General features: G+C 45.6%; 1 protein-coding gene across 2 annotated transcripts in view; it reads right to left on the bottom strand.

The window, feature by feature from the left end:
- The window catches only part of LOC138301234 (collagen alpha-1(II) chain-like), a 1,268,735-nt gene that overhangs the window by 411,801 nt on the left and 838,777 nt on the right, over window positions 1-18,157 (bottom strand). For both annotated transcript variants that reach the window (XM_069241494.1, XM_069241495.1), the window contains exons 46-47: window positions 14,613-14,720; window positions 11,121-11,174 (exon numbers count right to left, since the gene is read on the bottom strand). In XM_069241494.1, the coding sequence (XP_069097595.1) occupies window positions 11,121-11,174; window positions 14,613-14,720 (162 nt within the window). The remainder of the gene's footprint in view (window positions 1-11,120; window positions 11,175-14,612; window positions 14,721-18,157) is intronic.

The following is an 18,157-nucleotide window of genomic DNA, read 5'->3' as shown; positions in this document are numbered from 1 at the left end:
TGTGGTATAGAGCACCCTGCCTTAGGGCTGTGGGGCCTGCTAGAGGGGTGACTTACCTTTGCCACAGGCAGTGATTTGTCGGCATGGCACCCTCAGAGGGGCACCATGTCGACTTTGTCTTTTTCTCCTCACCAGCACACACAAGCTGTGGGGTAGTGTGCATGTGCTTGGTGAGGTGTCCCCTAGGGTAGCAAAATACATGCTACAGCCCTTACAGACCTTCCCTGGCCACAGGGCGCTTGGTACCATGGGTACAGTTTACAAGGCACTTAACTGTGTGCCATGGCGGTGCCATTTCTAAAAACAAAGGTACAGTTTTAGGGAAGGAACACTGGGGCTGAAGCCTGGTTAGCAGGATCCCAGCCCACTTTCAATCAAAGTTGGCATCAGCACTTTGCAAAAAGTGGGGGGTAACCATGCCAACAGTGGCACTTTTCAACACATGGTCCTGTAGCTATATAGTTAGCACCTAGAGGGCATAACCACACAAGAAGAAAATGGCATTAAATAATGCGGTGTAGCCATATATTTAGTAGGGGTGGTGGCGAGCTCCGCTCTGCTGTCAGAGCTACCAAAGTTTTTGGCACTCCATGCTCTGCTTGGAGCGTGGAGTTCACCAAAGAAACTCTGCTAGCACCGCCAGTGGAGTGGAGCTCACCCGCACTGCAGCCCAGTTAGGGGCTACATATCGCAAGCGCAGACAGTCTGCGCTTGCACTGTGTAGCCCATAACTGGGCTGCAGTGTGCACTGGCAATTGATTAAGACCTCCCTCTGCCAGCAGTACGGAAGCAGGAGGCAGAGGGAGGCAGAGAGTCAGGTCGCTAGGAAGGTGGGGGAGAGGAAGACGATCAGTCTTCATGCATGGAGGTGTCAATTGCACAGGTTGGGGTGTAGAACACTGCCCAGCTCCTGTGACAGAAGGTACTACTGAAGTGGTAGCATTATCGGAGGACAGATGGTGTTGCCCAGAAGTTCCAGGCACCACATTATATTGGCCCAGACTTGAGACCATAGGGTGACTTGGGCCTGGTTGTTCCTGATCTTTTTCAGAACTCAAGACAGGGAGAGGTAGTGGTGAAAAGGTGTACAGGAGTCCAGTGATCCATTCTACCCTGAATGCATCTCCGAGACAGAGCCTTCTTGGGAACTTTATCAAACAAAAGGTTTGACACTGCATGTTCTCAGCCATGGCAAAAAGATCTAAACGGGGTTCTTCCCACTGCTTGTCGCGCCGCGTGGAGCGGCGCGAGCCGAATGTTCGGCACAAGCCGGGCGTTCGGCTGGGGCCGCACAGCGCGTTTCTAAAACGCAGCGCGCCCCCAGCCTTTCATGCACTTTTCAAGGCCCCAGGCATTGCATGGGGCCTCGCTCTGTCGTTTTCCACCGCCTTGCTGGGGTCTCCTGACCCCCTTACCTGTTCTTCTTTCTTCCTTCTTGTCCTCTTTCTTTTCTTCTTTCTGGGGTCTTTTTGTTGTACTTTTTTTATGTCTTCTTCCCTTCCCAGGTTACCTTTCTCTTCCCAGCATTCATTGTTCCCTATTTTCTATGGTTTCTATTCTGTTTTGTTCTATGTACCTCTCCCTGTCTAATATGGTGTCCTTTTACTTCCTGTGGGTCACTTCCTGTCTTTTGGTATATAAGGGCTGTGTTTTCTTCATTTCCTTGCGCTGCAACACTTTCTGCTCAGATAGTGTCTTCGCTCCTGATTTCCTCGCCTTTTTGGTTCTGGATTTCATCGCTCTGTGTTTCCTGAATTTTGTTCTTTTTGATTCCTGCTTTTTGTTCTTGTTTTTCAGGAGTCCTCCTGTTTAGAGGTTTTTTTCCCCTTTTGTTCTAAGGGTTTTTTTTCCCTCTGGTCTGTTCTTGGCGTCTCCATCACCTACAGCACCGTGGCTACCAGAAAGAGTCGCCCCTTTTTGGGCCAAAGCCGAACATCGAAGATCCACGCCACTAGATCTGCAAATTCCAGACGCAAGCAGCACGTGAGTCGTGACAGATTGCAGCGCCTAACCATTCCGACATCCTCAAACACCATGGATAATACAGTGGCGGCTGCTGCAGATTCTGATCAATCTCTTTTGACCACGATTCAGCAACAAGCTCGGGAATTGCAACAACTACGCAATGAAAATGCTGCGTTACGACAGGCTTTGGCTCTCCGCACTAGTGATGTTCCGACTATCTCCGCTTCTACCCCTCGTTTCTCCGGCGAACCAACCAAGCTTCGTGAGTTCCTGGATGCATTAACGGTGTACTTCGCCTTCTGACCAACCCAATTCTCCCACGACAGGACCAAGGTGGGTTATCTCATCAGTGCCTTATCCGGTCCAGCCTTGGCCTGGGCAACCCCGATGGTGTCATCCAATGACCCAGTTTTGTCGGACTATTCCACCTTTGTGAGTCGCTTCAAACAAATGTTCAGTCGACCTGGATTGGAAGCCTCTGCAGAAGAAGCCTTATGCGACATTCACCAAGGCTCACAAGATGTTCTGCAATATATAACCCGTTTTCGTCAGCTAGCAGCAGAGACCACTTGGGTGGAACGTACTCTGGTAACGTTATTTCGCAGAGGACTTAAAGAAGAAATAAAGGATGAACTAGTACATTCTACCAGAGTGGAAGATCTTCGTGGCCTGATGGATCAAGCACTGTCCATCGAATATCGTCTTCAGGAACGGAGATCGGAGAAGAGAAGGAGTAGAGGGTTCTCCCAGCCAAGTACCTCACGAGCTGGTCTGCAGCGTTCTGAGGAACCTCGCCCTCCTGCTAGAGACGTCGAAGGGGAACCCATGCAGGTAGATACTACCCGAGGTCCGCTCTCCGCCAGCGAGCGAGAAGACAGACGCAAGAAAGGGTTGTGCCTGTACTGTGGTTCTGCTGGTCACATAATTCGAAACTGTCCTGTACGTCCGCCCAGGCCATCGGGAAATGCCACTTCCCGTCCTCTGTAAGAAGGGAGGGGACGGGATCTACAGCTATACCTTCCATCAGCTCCTTTAATGACAATACAACCTCCTTGTTCATTTTTCCTGTCTTGTTGCAACTTCCCGACGGTCGTCAAGAAGAGACTATGGCATTACTAGATTGTGGTGCTAGTGGAATATACATGGACCAGACGTGGGCTGCTACTCACCAAGTTCCTACACAATCTAAAGAAGTTCCCGAACAGGTGCACACCGTGGATGGATCCTTATTATCCTCTGGTCCAGTGGACACCACTACCCTGATGTTAAGTTTACAGATCGGAAACCATCAAGAACACATCTCTTTTGATCTTATCACGTCCCCCAACCATACCATTATTCTTGGAATTCCGTGGTTCATCAGACATAATCCATATGTGAACTGGGTAACCCGGACAGTTTCCTTGTCTTCGCAATTTTGTCATGAAAACTGTTTTGCTTCCGACAAGTATTGGTCACCGAAAAGATCTATAGTCACTGAAAGTATTACTGGTTCTTCCATTAATACAGTCCAAGGAGTCTCTGAACACTATTTGGAGTTTCAAGATGTGTTCCAAAAACCATCCAAGCCTGTGTTACCTCCACATCGAGACTACGATTGTGCTATTCCCTTAGAACCTGGCACAATCGTTCCTTTTGGGAGGATGTATTCCCTCACGGAACCTGAAAAAGAAGTTCTAAAAGAATATCTGGATGACAATGTCCAGAGTGGTCTTATAGTTCCCTCATCTTCTCCGGCCGGGGCTCCTCTCTTTTTTGTACCCAAGAAGACAAAGGATCTTCGTCCTTGCCTGGACTTTAGAGGTCTGAATAAGATAACCATTAAAGACCGTTATCCTTTGCCTCTCATCAGGGACATTCTAGAAGCAGTTAGAGGGGCTCAACGTTTTACTAAACTTGATCTGCGAGGAGCCTATCACCTTTTACGCATAAAAGAAGGAGATGAGTGGAAGACAGCTTTCAGGACCCCATTTGGTCACTTTGAATACAGAGTTATGCCGTTTGGTCTCACTAATGCCCCCGCAATCTTCCAGAGATTTATGGATTCGGTGTTTTCTGACCTTCTGAACCAGACAGTGGTCATTTACCTAGATGATATTCTGATTTATTCCAGAGATCCTGAACTCCATTCGTCCCATGTGAAACAAGTCCTTCAAAGACTCCGGGCACATCAACTATTTTGCAAACCAGAAAAATGTGAGTTCGACAAGACGGAGGTAAAATACCTGGGTTATCATTTAAGTTCAACCGGCATAGCTATGGACCAAGAAAAAGTACAAGCGATTCTAGACTGGCCTTCTCCTTCTTCTATTAAAGAAGCACAATGTTTTTTAGGATTAGCAAACTTTTATCGGCAGTTTATATTGGACTTTGCAAAACAAACTAGCCACATAACACATACCTTAAAGAAGGAGAATTTAACGAAAGGGTTTATCTGGACTGAGGCGGCTGAAACAGCCTTTCAAGGTTTAAAGAAAGCTTTCACACAAGCTCCAATCTTACGGCATCCAGATACCAACAAACAATTTATTGTTGTCACCGACGCTTCTGAAAGAGCCATCGGAGCTGTCTTACTCCAACAACAAGAGGATGATGGTCTTGAACATCCTGTTTTCTATTTGTCTCATATCCTCTCTACAGCAGAACAACATTACTCTGTACTTGAACGGGAATTATTGGCTTTGAAAACAGCCTGCCTAGAGTGGAGACAGTTTCTGATGGGTTCCAAAGAGCCTTTTGAGGTTAGAACAGACCACCGTAACCTACAATGTTTACGAAATTTTGTGTGCCAGAATAGTCGCCAGGCTCGTTGGGCCTTTTTCTTCAGTCAGTATGATTTTTACGTCACCTATATTCCCGGATCTCAAAACATTCTGGCTGATTCTCTGTCTCGTCGTTATCCAGATTGTACTCCTTCCCCATCTCAGTATCTACTGGAACCTAGTAAGATCATTGGAGTGGCTCAATCTTTTCTGGAGGAAGTACAACTGGAATACACCAAACTATCGGACCACGAAGTAGAGAACCTAAGACCTTTGTTGAATAAGAGACAAGGATTCCATTATTATCAGAACCTGATATTCCTCCCTACTGACAGAGTGAAAGAAAAAGCATTACAAATGTGCCATGATTCACCGGTGGCTGGTCATAGAGGCATCAAGGCCACACAAGAACTTCTCTCACGGTTTTTCTGGTGGCCTACCTGGAAGCAGGATGTTGAAAGATATGTTCAGGCTTGTCCCATTTGTGCTCAAGTCAAGATTCCCCGTACCAGACCTGCAGGATTGCTACAGCCCTTGCCTGTTCCGCCAGCTCCATGGCACACCATCTCTACCGATTTCATGTGTTCGCTCCCACCTTCAGCAGGAAACCGGGTTATCATGGTCACTGTGGATTCCTTTACTAAGATGGCTCATTTCACTGCCCTAAAAAGGCTGCCTACATCTCAAGAACTAAGCCAGATATTTATTGATCATATCTTCCGCCTTCATGGACTTCCACATACCATTATATCTGATAGAGGACCCCAATACATTTCCCGGTTTTGGAGGTATTTCTGTAAGACACTCAATATCAACAGAGCCCTGTCATCGGGGTTCCATCCACAGACAAATGGACAGACCGAGCGTCTGAACCAAGGACTAGAGCAATACCTTCGCTGTTTTTGCAATTCAACCCAAAGCAACTGGAACACTTATCTCCCTATTGCTGAATTTTCCTACAATAATACTGTCCACAGTGCTTCCAAGGTCACTCCTTTTTTCTGCTCTTATGGTTTTCATCCTACCTCCTTTCCTACTTCTCCTCCATCCACTTCTCCTTTGCCCGCTATTACTCACCTCTCCAAACGACTTTTACAGATCCATAGACTAATTCGATCCAATCTGTTACAAACCAAAAGATATATGAAGAAGGCTGCAGACAAGAAACGTGGAACCAGTCCAGACTATCACCCGCAAGATAAAGTCTGGCTCTCATCCAAATTCCTACCCTCACGTCTTTCTCTGAACAAGTTCACACCTCGTTACTACGGACCTTTCTGTATTCTTCAGCTGATCAATCCTGTCACTGTCCGTCTTCGCTTACCTCATACTTGGAAGATTCATCCCGTCTTTCATGTTTCCCAGCTCAAACCTTACGTACCTGACCCTTTCTCTCGTCAGTTTCCTTGTCCTCCTCCTGTGTTGGTGAACGATGTTCCTGAATATGAGGTACAAGAAATCTGTGACTCTCGTCTATTTCACAGACGGCTTCAATATCTGATTCATTGGAAGGGTTATCCTCTCAGTGAATGCTCTTGGGAAGATGCATCTTCTGTTCACGCTCCTCTCCTGATTCAACGCTTTCACCGTTTATTTCCTCTCAAACCTGGACCTTCGGGAGGGGGACCTACTGTCGCGCCGCGTGGAGCGGCGCGAGCCGAATGTTCGGCACAAGCCGAATGTTCGGCACAAGCCGGGCGTTCGGCTGGGGCCGCACAGCGCGTTTCTAAAACGCGGCGCGCCCCCAGCCTTTCATGCACTTTTCGAGGCCCCAGGCATTGCATGGGGCCTCGCTCTGTCGTTTTCCACCGCCTTGCTGGGGTCTCCTGACCCCCTTACCTGTTCTTCTTTCTTCCTTCTTGTCCTCTTTCTTTTCTTCTTTCTGGGGTCTTTTTGTTGTACTTTTTTTATGTCTTCCTCCCTTCCCAGGTTACCTTTCTCTTCCCAGCATTCATTGTTCCCTATTTTCTATGGTTTCTATTCTGTTTTGTTCTATGTACCTCTCCCTGTCTAATATGGTGTCCTTTTACTTCCTGTGGGTCACTTCCTGTCTTTTGGTATATAAGGGCTGTGTTTTCTTCATTTCCTTGCGCTGCAACACTTTCTGCTCAGATAGTGTCTTCGCTCCTGATTTCCTCGCCTTTTTGGTTCTGGATTTCATCGCTCTGTGTTTCCTGAATTTTGTTCTTTTTGATTCCTGCTTTTTGTTCTTGTTTTTCAGGAGTCCTCCTGTTTAGAGGTTTTTTTCCCCTTTTGTTCTAAGGGTTTTTTTCCCTCTGGTCTGTTCTTGGCGTCTCCATCACCTACAGCACCGTGGCTACCAGAAAGAGTCGCCCCTTTTTGGGCCAAAGCCGAACATCGAAGATCCACGCCACTAGATCTGCAAATTCCAGACGCAAGCAGCACGTGAGTCGTGACACTGCTGGGAGATACCCGGCACCACCTCTGGAAGAAGTCTCTGTTCATGATATACCAGGTATTGTAGACTGAGTGTGTCTGCCCTGGTGTTCAAAGATACCCTCATGTGGTTCATAACCAGGAATATGCCCTGACAGTCCAGCCAATTCCAGAGACAAAGAACCTCTTATCACTGGACACCACTCTCTCACGTGTTGTAGTACCAAATGGTGGTGGAGTTGTATATTAGACCATGCACCGGTCTCCTGTAGATGGACAGCAGGAAGATCGTCATTGCCAGGTAAATGACACGTATCTCCAATGAACTGATGTGAGTCCTCTGATCTCCACTGCTCCCAGGTGATCTCCTTAACCCAGCAGTGACACCTTCATCACCACTGTTAACTCTGAGTGAAGAAAGGAGATGGGTCTGCCAGTTGGAAAGAGGGACATCCAGCCACCAGTCCAGTTCTTTTGCAATCTCCTCCAAAAGTTTCCCTTGGTGTTGGTTCCAGTCACCTGGCACCATCGATGAGCATGATGTAGGAAAACAAGAGGGCAAGAGGGCAACATGCCTCAGTAAGGTTGAAATCTTGGAACCGCAGCCCGAATGCCCTGGACTTGTCATAAGAAAGGGGCGGCCCAAAAGTGCACCGTATAGAGAATAGTGCCAATGAAATGAATTCTCTGTGAAGGAATAAGGTGTGACTTTGGTAATTGATAGGGAAACCCAATGGCATTAGGCGGTTCACCATCTTCTCTGTGACTGTTTAAGGGGATCCCATCTCCAATAGCTGCCAACAAGTTTCAACACTCTGTCCATCATTTTAGTTTGTTTTGTGATGTTGCTTTGTGCGCCCTAAGTGGCAGGGGTATGCCCAGACGTGGGTCCCTTGCTCGCTTCGCCACTGGATTCAAGCTAGCCTGGCTGATGAAGGGTGATACCTTGAAACCGGTCCCAGGATGCTTGTTTCCTGTCCAGGGAGGACCTGGCCTAGCAGTTCGGGCTGGACTGTTCCCGTAGGGGAACAGGGTCAAGACTGATTTGCATATGGCTGGGTCTAAACTGGGGTGACGCTGCAAGCAAAATAACGATGAATTAAACCCAGATCTGTGACTGGGGGTGAGTGTTGAAAAGTTTCAACAGTCCGTCCATCATTTTATTTTGTTTTGTGATGTTACCCATCATACGACCCTTTTAGACAAAAAGCCTGCACTTCCTGCAGTAAAACAGGCGAGTAGCCTACTAAATTCTGGTCTGATGTAGGTTGACGATGCTGTGTGTTGAAAGAGAATTGCAGGCGATAGCCCATTAGACAATTTTGAGGACCCATGAGTCTGAAGTAAGCTATTGACACCACTGGAGAAAGTGTTGGATCTGGCCTTCTACAAGGTGGGTGCTAGCTTGCTAAAGCCACTTGGAGTTAGCTCCATCAGGGTAAGGGGACTGAAAGGACCAATGTCCATGCTGACCAATATGAAGTCTGCCTGCTACCTGTCCCCTACCCCAAAAGGACTGTGCAGCAGGGGGAACTGGCACTACTTGTATGCCAGCCATCTTGTAGAATCTCATAAAGGGGTTAATGTGTTGTAGTAAAGTGACTGGTACGAACATAAGTGACTGGCACAGATATAAGAACAGGAGCCGGAGTTGGCACCAATGCCATTGTGCCCCTAGATCCCTAAAGTGACTAAAGAACGTTGGATGCTGCCAGTGGAATTTAAGTGCTGGAAAGGCCAGGCCCAGAGCACATGCTGTGGCTCTGCTGTTCTTGAGGTCTTCCCAAAAAGAGTCAGGTTCCTCTCTGAGTAGCCATTTTCTTTCAAAGGACATGTCCATAAGCATAGCCTGGACAGCCCCCCAAAAATGCTTAGCAATACTATAAGCTAAATTACCTTGGAGAAAAAAGTGGTGGACTGTATCCAATTGCTTCAGTGCAGCATGACTGCCACAACCACAGACTGGGCAACAGTGTCCAGAGTAAAAGCCACATTTAAGGATCTGATATCAAGGCCATCATGCACAGGGTCAAATATTGGATTTTTTATGTGCTGTGATAGGCTGTTGATTGTGACTTTTGCCACTTCCCAAAAGTCATGGACAAAGATGGACAAACTGTAAGTGGCATTAACTGTAATTAGATTCCAGAGTTTCTTTAGCCTCTATCTGTAGTGGCCATAGGAAAGCCATTTAGGTTCTACTTTGAGGATATTCTCTGAACCTTCAAACTCTCAGGTGACCGGTGGGAGGACAGAAAGTGTGAGTTGACCAGGGCTGGTGTATGTCATCCGGTGATCTGTCTATGGACTGCTGGGACCCAAAAAAGTTTCTCTCCCATGCAGCCATTACAGGATCTAGGTGAGTCTAGTAAAATGTAAGCAAAAGTTATGCAGAAACTGCAAGGCTGCAAGTTTTCCATTAGGATGTTAGACTTAATTTGTGCAGAAGGCAAAGTCATTTCCAAGGCATCTGGAGTCTTCTGAGCACCTGTTGTGAAAGACAAGACCATTTTCTATGACACGGCCAGAGCTGTAAAAAATATCTCCCCTGGAGCAGTATCTAGGCCACTGGCATTTTGTATGTCCATATAGAGTTCAACACACATCTTATAAAGAGGCAGGAGGCGATCAGCTTGAAAGTTACCATCCTTCATCAAGCCTTATATTTCACAGCCAAATTAGCTGAACTAAAAATGTCCTCCCGACCGCTGGGCCCTGGGAAGTGCTCAGATTAAGGTTCTTCACTGAAACTGGCCCGACTTTCTCCTTTGTCACAAGGATATTTTCTCCTATCAACTCTGTGGCTGGCTCAAGGGGTGGCACCACTAACAACTTTGTGATCAGCACTGAGGGGGCCCCAGAAAGAAACCTTTGTCAGTTTTTACTTTGCCTTAGTTGCCAGGGCCTAAGCCCATAAATGTTCATTATCGGAGCTGCTGGAATCTCCAAAATTCTAGGAACCGGACATTTAGGGAGTGACCCTAAGGGTTTCTGGCTGATATGAATTAGTGAACACAGCTAGCCAGAAAACATTGCCCTGTATGGGGTTGGCCAAGGACCAGGGAGCTCCTATCTTGAATCCTTTAGCATTGGGGGTCTGCTGTGGTGGAAGGGTCTGGTGTGAGGCAAAGGTGTTGAGACTCTGAATGGCATTGAGAATGGAGGAAGAAAAGGACGACTTTTATGACTTTGTTTGGGAAGATCTCTTAGGAGACCATTCCCTGAAAGGTGAATTACCTTTGGAAGTGAAGGGGGTAGTTTGCCAAGGAGACTCTCTAAGGGCGTTAGCCAAAAATAAATTGGTGCCCTAGTCGCTTATGACCTTCAGGTGTATGAAGCTCCAAGAGTTGCATGTTGAAGTGTTGTGCCCCGATCTTGGACACCACAAACATTGTAGGATCTGAAGGGGGAATCTTTCTGCTGCACTGTCTGCAAGTTTTTAAGCTCTTTGAGGGAGCATTCAATCTAGTTACTAGTCAAAAACGTAGATTTTCATCTGCAAGACTCAGAAAGAAGCTTCAGGATCACATTGAGGAGGAGCAGAAAAAATGGGCACTAATGTCAGCGAGCTGGTAGGCACCTAATATACTCCAATGACACTACATTTTTAGGAGAAGTCAAGGCAGTGGCTATGTGATGTCACATGGCAGTGCTAGAGAGTCCCTTCAGTGTGCACAAATTAGTAGCCTAGAAGGAATATTCATAAGGTGAGGAGACATCTTGAAAACGTATACAGTAATATTATCTCTGGGAGCAAAGTTATGGCTGGAGACTTGCAGTGGCACCTGGAAGCACTAGAGGAGCCATTGCTCGGGCCCTGTCTAAATCTGGTAGGATAATTCATGAGGTGAGAAATTCACGGGAAATGTGATCCATCAGAATTAATATTATTAGAAAATGTCATCTTTGTCAATCTATTCTCATAACTTACACTTTTCACTTCAATATTATTTACTAAACATTTTGTGTAATGTGGTAGATGTAGAAGTTACATACCATTTTTCCTTGAGAGCCCATAGGACCAGCTGTGCCCATCAATCCAGGCTGACCCTTTAAAAAAAAAGAAAAACATACACTAGACTAGCAGAGTGAATGCACGATGCTATGAGCATGTTGGACATGTCTTTAAAGAAATATTTATTGGGCAATTTATGACCAACACTGTTTGTATCAAGCTTAGTACTATCTGCTACTACCCATTACAGTCAATCTTATGCAAATCAAAAAAATACTCTTAATAGTCTCGCCCATGCCACTTCATCATTCCAAAACATTCAAATGTCCTCGTTACAAAACTATCCATTACCACCCAATGAATGAAATATTTACCAGTATGACTCAGAAATAAATTGTTTTCCAATGTCTTTCAACATTTTCCATTCAAAATATTTGATTTCTAGTTCCTCTTCCTGACATTGAACAACCAATGCATTTAGCATTTCATACATTCAGCCAACCAAAAGCCAACAACACATTGATGTTCCCCAGTGCACTCCAGTATATAACACCTAATATGTGCAAGTTTATTTAGCAGTAATCTGCTCTTTATGGTTCAGTACGTCCAATATTCTGCAGTGCCATTTCTAGCCTTACCATTCAATACATTACATCCCACAATGGCATTATACATTTTACTATCATACACATTAAGATTTGCACAATGTACAAGTGAACATATTTCAGCATCCAAATTACGTAACAGTTTTTGAGACCACTACATAACAGACTCACTTACAAACTTCCTTGTACTTTCAGGCAACATAGTCTTCCTTTTTAACTATTACACTTTCAACAAAAACCACACTACAGTCTCCCTTACACACTCACTTTATTAACCACTTCATTCTCTTTCATGAACGTATTCATGTTGTTAACAATACAGTACGTTTTCTGAGGATGCAACACAAATTGTTTACCATCCCAAAGGCGCACCTTCCCCAAAACAGCTTCAAACAATTATTAATCCATACACTTCGATTGTCTGTGGTAACTTCAGCTCACATAATACGAAACATTGTACTCACATGTAGCAAACACTGCTTATAGATTTAGATAGTTTGGGAAGAAGAATCAGTACCAATGGTTTATATACTGGGCTCCCCCCACCAAACAGATTGACTGCCTTGGACTTCACAGGATGAGGAACTGATTTAGAGTTGCCCAGTAAATGAAAATCCTCTGAATTATGGAGGCCTAACCTAACCAGGAAAATCCAGCTGCAGAATTTACTCCACCGTACTCTATGATGAAGAACATTCTGTTGTAAGATCCTCCTCAGCTTTTAACAATTAATCTATGTTAGAAATGGGGTTTTGGGTTGGCAGTCAGGTTACCCCCTGTCCAAGCAAAAGCCCTCACTCTAGTCAGGGTAAATCACACACAATCCAAGATTATCCTGTGCCCACCCTCTGGTAGCTTGGCACGAGCAGTCAGGCTTATCTTAGAAGGCAATGTGTAAAGTATTTGTGCAATAAATCATACAATACCACCATATAGCACCACAAAAATACACCACACAGTGTTTAGAAAAATATATAATATTTATCAGGATAATTGTAGGTCAAAACGAATAAAGTTGCAATGTGAATTTGTAGGGATATCACTGAAAAGTGATATAAAGTGTCTTAAGTCTTTAAAACGCAAACAAAGTCTCTTTCAAGCACAAAGTACCTGGTTTGGAGTGGAAAATCTCCTCAGAGGGCCACAGAAGAAGAGATACGTGGAAAAAGGGTGTGTGCGTCGATTTCTCCCCAGCACACACGGACTTGCGTCGTTATTTTTCACGCGGGGAAGTCGTGCGTCGTTTTCCGGCGCGCGGACAGTCTCTTTCTGTGGATCGCGGGGATTACCAGATGTCCCAGGTCTGTGCATGGATTTTCCTGCTTGTGTTCCGGCTGCGCGTCGTTCTGCGGGGCTGCGCGTCGAAATTACGATCTCACGGCAGGCGTCGCGTCGATTTCTCCTCTGGAGGTCGGGCGGCGTTGTCCTTGCGAAGCCGTGCGTCGAAGTTCCGGTCGTCCCGAAGGCGTCGCGTCGATCAGCGTCGGTGTGCGGCGTTTTTCTTGCCGCGGAACAAGCTGTGCGTCGAAAATTTCGCCGCACGGAGCGTCCAAGTGAAAAAGAGAAGTCTTTTTGGTCCTGAGACTTCAGGGAACAGGAGGCAAGCTCTATCCAAGCCCTTGGAGAGCACTTTCACAGCCAGACAAGAGTTCAGCAAGGCAGCAGGCCAACAGCAAGGCAGCAGTCCTTTGTAGAAAGCAGACAGGTGAGTCCTTTGAGCAGCCAGGCAGTTCTTCTTGGCAGGATGTAGTTTCTGGTTCAGGTTTCTTCTCCAGCAAGTGTCTGATGAGGTAGGGCAGAGGCCCTGTTTTATACCCAAATGTGCCTTTGAAGTGGGGGAGACTTCAAAGAGTGACTAAGAAGTGCACCAGGTCCCCTTTCAGTTCAATCCTGTCTGCCAGGGTCCCAGTAGGGGGTGTGGCAGTCCTTTGTGTGAGAGCAGGCCCTCCACCCTCCCAGCCCAGGAAGACCCATTCAAAATGCAGATGTATGCAAGTGAGGCTGAGTACCCTGTGTTTGGGGTGTGTCTGAGTGAATGCACAAGGAGCTGTCAACTAAGCCCAGCCAGACGTGGATTGTAAGGCACAGAAAGATTTAAGTGCAAAGAAATGCTCACTTTCAAAAAGTGGCATTTCTAGAATAGTAATATTAAATCCAACTTCACCAGTCAGCAGGATTTTATATTACCATTCTGGCCATACTAAATATGACCTTCCTACTCCTTTCAGATCAGCAGCTACCACTTCAATACTGTATGAGGGCAGCCCCAATGTTAGCCTATGAAGGGAGCAGGCCTCACAGTAGTGCAAAGACGAATTTAGGAGTTTTACACTACCAGGACATGTAAACTACACACACAGGCCTTGCAACGGCAGGCCTGAGACAAGGAAAAGGGGCTACTTAAGTGGGTGGCACAACCAGTGCTGCAGGCCCACTAGTAGCATTTAATCTACCGGCCCTATGCACATAGAGAGCACATTACTAGGGACTTATAAGTAAATTAATAGTCCAATCAGGTATGATTCAAGGTTACCATGTTTTAAGGGAGAGAGCATATGCACTTTAGCACTGGTTAGCGGTGGTAAAGTGCGCAGAGTCTAAAAGCCAGCAAAAACAGTGTCCAAAAAGTGGAGGGAGGCAGGCAAAAAGTTAGGGGTGACCACCCTAAGGCTGTCAGGTCTAACAATCTACAAATTCAGGATTTTACTGTACCACACAACTGTTGATGCATGATTTTATTTAACTGTAAACAAAGATGATGGTGATGATAACAATAATACAAACAACACAATGTCAATACCATTATTATTAATACTATTACTATTATTATTATTATTATAAAAATTCAGCTCAGGCACCATATGTAAAATATTGTCCTTTCCAAAAGCATTGGGATGTGTTTGTGGTCGATGGTAGGTGATAGCTTACCAATAATCCTTCCTGGCCTTTCTCTCCTTTTGGTCCTTTCACTCCACTATCTCCAATGATTCCAGTTGGTCCAATGTTCCCAGTTGGGCCAGGTAGGCCAAGTTCTCCCTGTAGAGATTTGGCAAAGAGAAAAAACACAGGTCAAACAGCCAGTCCAAACAGTGAAAAGCAGAATTCACGTGTATATAGTCACAGAGACAAAGTTTGTGATTCTTGCACTCTGACCTTGTTCTAGTGACAACGTGTCACTGTGAGCATGGGTCAGTGCTCCACCATTAACTTGCCTGGGTGCATTGAGCTCAGCATCTAGTTACTGTACTCTGTTTCTGGTCTGGCCTAATGAACATGATGCAGCCCAAACAACTCCAGAACCAGCATACCATCAACTAGAAGTGTCAAGAGCAATCAGATTAAGGGTGCAAATACAGCAGGGCAAGTTGTTCATCACAGGTGCAGTATAAAATTATTTTCTATTGGTAAGGTATGCAATGCTCTACTAGTGAAATCAGGTAACCAGAGGCCACTAGGTTTCAGAGGTTAATTATGCTACTGAACCACAGGCCATATAAGCCACATAAAAGCATGCATCCATTATAATCCATGCTTTTGGATTAGCTGACAGGTAATAGCCCCTAACACAGATAGTATTGTCACTGGCATATACAGGGCTTCAAAACATATCCGGTACCTTGCAGTTTTGTTAGAAAGCCTCATGCTGATTACCCATGTTTTGTAGCCATTTGCAGTCATTCATACACTTTATGAGCATTTGCTAGTTAAATAGTGCAACTGCCTAAGCCTTCCTGGCACCAGTCTACTGCAGCAGCTGTGCCCTGGCTTAAAAACCAGAGAGCTGGAGCAATTATACCACCCACATCATGTTTCATACTCCATTTCCCATGGATCAATGTCTCATTTCCATCCTGTTACCCATTCTCTTTTGGGTCTGCTACATGATTCAACTTTATACTTCTCTCCAACTCAACTATTTATTATAGATGCCACACGTGCTATTAGCAACATTTCAGTTTCTTTTAATTCGATTCCACTTACCTCTGCCACCTAGTTCTTGCTTCTCCTGATGACACCTCTTGCCTCTCTCTCTACAGCTAATATTCTTTATTCTGCACTAGGTTTTGTAATGATTTTCCATGAGCCTGATTCTTTATTTACATCCTACCACCCTGTAGTTCCTGCTCTCTCATTCACTCTGTTACTGCTTCTGTTTATCCTTTTCTTAGGTTGCTTCTGTTCAGTTTAAGGGATGACCTGGACTATGAGCTCGGGCTGGGCTGTTCCTACTGGAGAAGGGTCAAGACTAATTTGAATATGGCATGGTACAAACTGAGGTGGCACGGTGTGCAAAATATTGCTTGACTGGAATGCGGCCTTCAGTAATTAACAGTGGCTGAAATTTATTGAATCAGTATATCTATCACTTTTTTTTATACATCAGTAGTGGCTTGTTAATAATGGGGGGCAAAGGCTCTGACCCCCATTAATGAAAAGAACAACAGAGAGTAAACAAAAGAAAAATCAGCCTGCTGCTTCTTTTTTGTTCTTTAAATAATTTTATTCATTATTTCACCCCAATTACACACAAGAGATACAATAAAAATTCACACGCAAGATTAAGAGAAAAAAATAAAATAAATTTAAACAGTTCACTGCTCCCTTCTATCCATTACTTGTATATAAAAAAGGAAGAAAAAAAACAATATTTCAGTATTAATATTCAAATTAAAAACCAGTCTCTCCAACCCCACCGAAAGTTGTTTACAAAGTTCTATTTGGCAAAGTCAATCAAATGAACATCGGAATAGGATAACATTTAGAAAAATATACCCTAATAATCACAAAATTCATAATTAATCAAAAGTTAAAGATAGAGGGAAAGAAAATATGTCAACCTAATAAATTCATATCCGGACTTTAGACTTGTTAAGAGATATTGGCCCTGATTCTGACCTTGGCGGACGGCGGAGGCCGTCCGCCAAGGTACCGCCGCCAAATGACCGCACCGCGGTCAGAAGACCGCGGCGGCCATTAAGACATTTCCTCTGGGCCGGCGGGCGCTCTCCAAAAGAGCGCCCGCCGGCCCAGAGGAAATGCCCCTGCAACGAGGACGCCGGCTCTGAATTGAGCCGGCGTAGTTGCAGGGGTGCGACAGGTGCAGTTGCACCCGTCGCGTATTTCAGTGTCTGCAAGGCAGACACTGAAATACTTTGCGGGGCCCTCTTACGGGGGCCCCTGCAGTGCCCATGCCATTGGCATGGGCATTGCAGGGGCCCCCAGGGGCCCCGCGGCACCCCCTACCGCCATCCTGTTCATGGCGGGTTTCCCGCCATGAACAGGATGGCGGTAGGGGGTGTCTGAATCCCCATGGCGGCGGAGCGCGCTCCGCCGCCATGGAGGATTCCCCCGAGCAGCGGAAAGTCGGCGGGAGACCGCCGACTTTCCGCTTCTGACCGCGGCTGAACCGCCGCGGTCAGAATGCTCGTGGGAGCACCGCCAGCCTGTTGGCGGTGCTCCCGTGGTCGGTGGCCCTGGCGGCCACCGGCCGCCAGGTTCAGAATGACCCCCATTATTTTCTAACCTAACCATTCCAAACTAGGTGCTCCTATCCTGACCCCATCCTTTTAGCAGCCCAGCCCTTGCATGCATAGAGACTGCTCTCCAACCAGAAAATGGGGAGCAATCTGGCCAACCATTGATTGTATGTAGGAAGGCGTGGACTAAGCCAGGCTGAGGCTATAAAGATCTGTGCTAATGCCATGGCCACAAATACAAAATATTGAATTAGGCTTACCACCTCTTGATCATCTACCCTCAAGAGAATGAACTTGAGGTGAAACGTGTATCTGCATATGCAAAACCGCTCAAAAAAAATAAAAAAACTCATTTTTTTTTAACCCATCCAGCTTGGTAGAATTACTAACCACATGGGCAAGATCTGCATTCTGGCTACTCTATCACGGGCAGTTTATACCTGCTCTTCTTCCCCAACTGCGTATTTTTGCCGGGGTACAGTGAAGACAAAAAGCGTTTTATAGTGCTGAGCCTGTAAACCTGCCAACAGTAGTACGAGCTGGCCAATCTCCAAAGACTCATAAAATTGTGCTTTTTTTAATGCCCATCCACAAACTCCAATTATATGACTGCTTTTCCAGAACATTCAGCAAAGAGCTCCATTAAATATTGATAGATTTGACTAATCTCACATTCTTCTGGTTTGCTGAGCAGGTCCATCACTAGAATCTTCTCCCCCTATTCAATATCCTTGGCTCTTTTTAACAAAAAGCCCCAAACTGGAGAAATGTAGAAAAATCCCGCCTTTCGAGCCCAAATTCCTCCGGCATACCATCAAAAGACTTCAATTGGTTGTGATTAAAGTATCCCCAAGTTTCCCTATTCCACATCGCTCTCAGTTAGTGCAATACTTGTCATGGAAAATGGCTGACAGGATCTGTGCTCGCCACAACGGAGTATAATAGTTACATTGCCTATTCCCTAACTTAGGCTTGAACACAGACCAAATCTTAAAT

Source organism: Pleurodeles waltl, chromosome 6 (assembly GCF_031143425.1).
Source record: "Pleurodeles waltl isolate 20211129_DDA chromosome 6, aPleWal1.hap1.20221129, whole genome shotgun sequence".
NCBI lineage: Eukaryota > Metazoa > Chordata > Amphibia > Caudata > Salamandridae > Pleurodeles > Pleurodeles waltl.
This window is presented reverse-complemented; position numbering and strand designations above follow the sequence as displayed.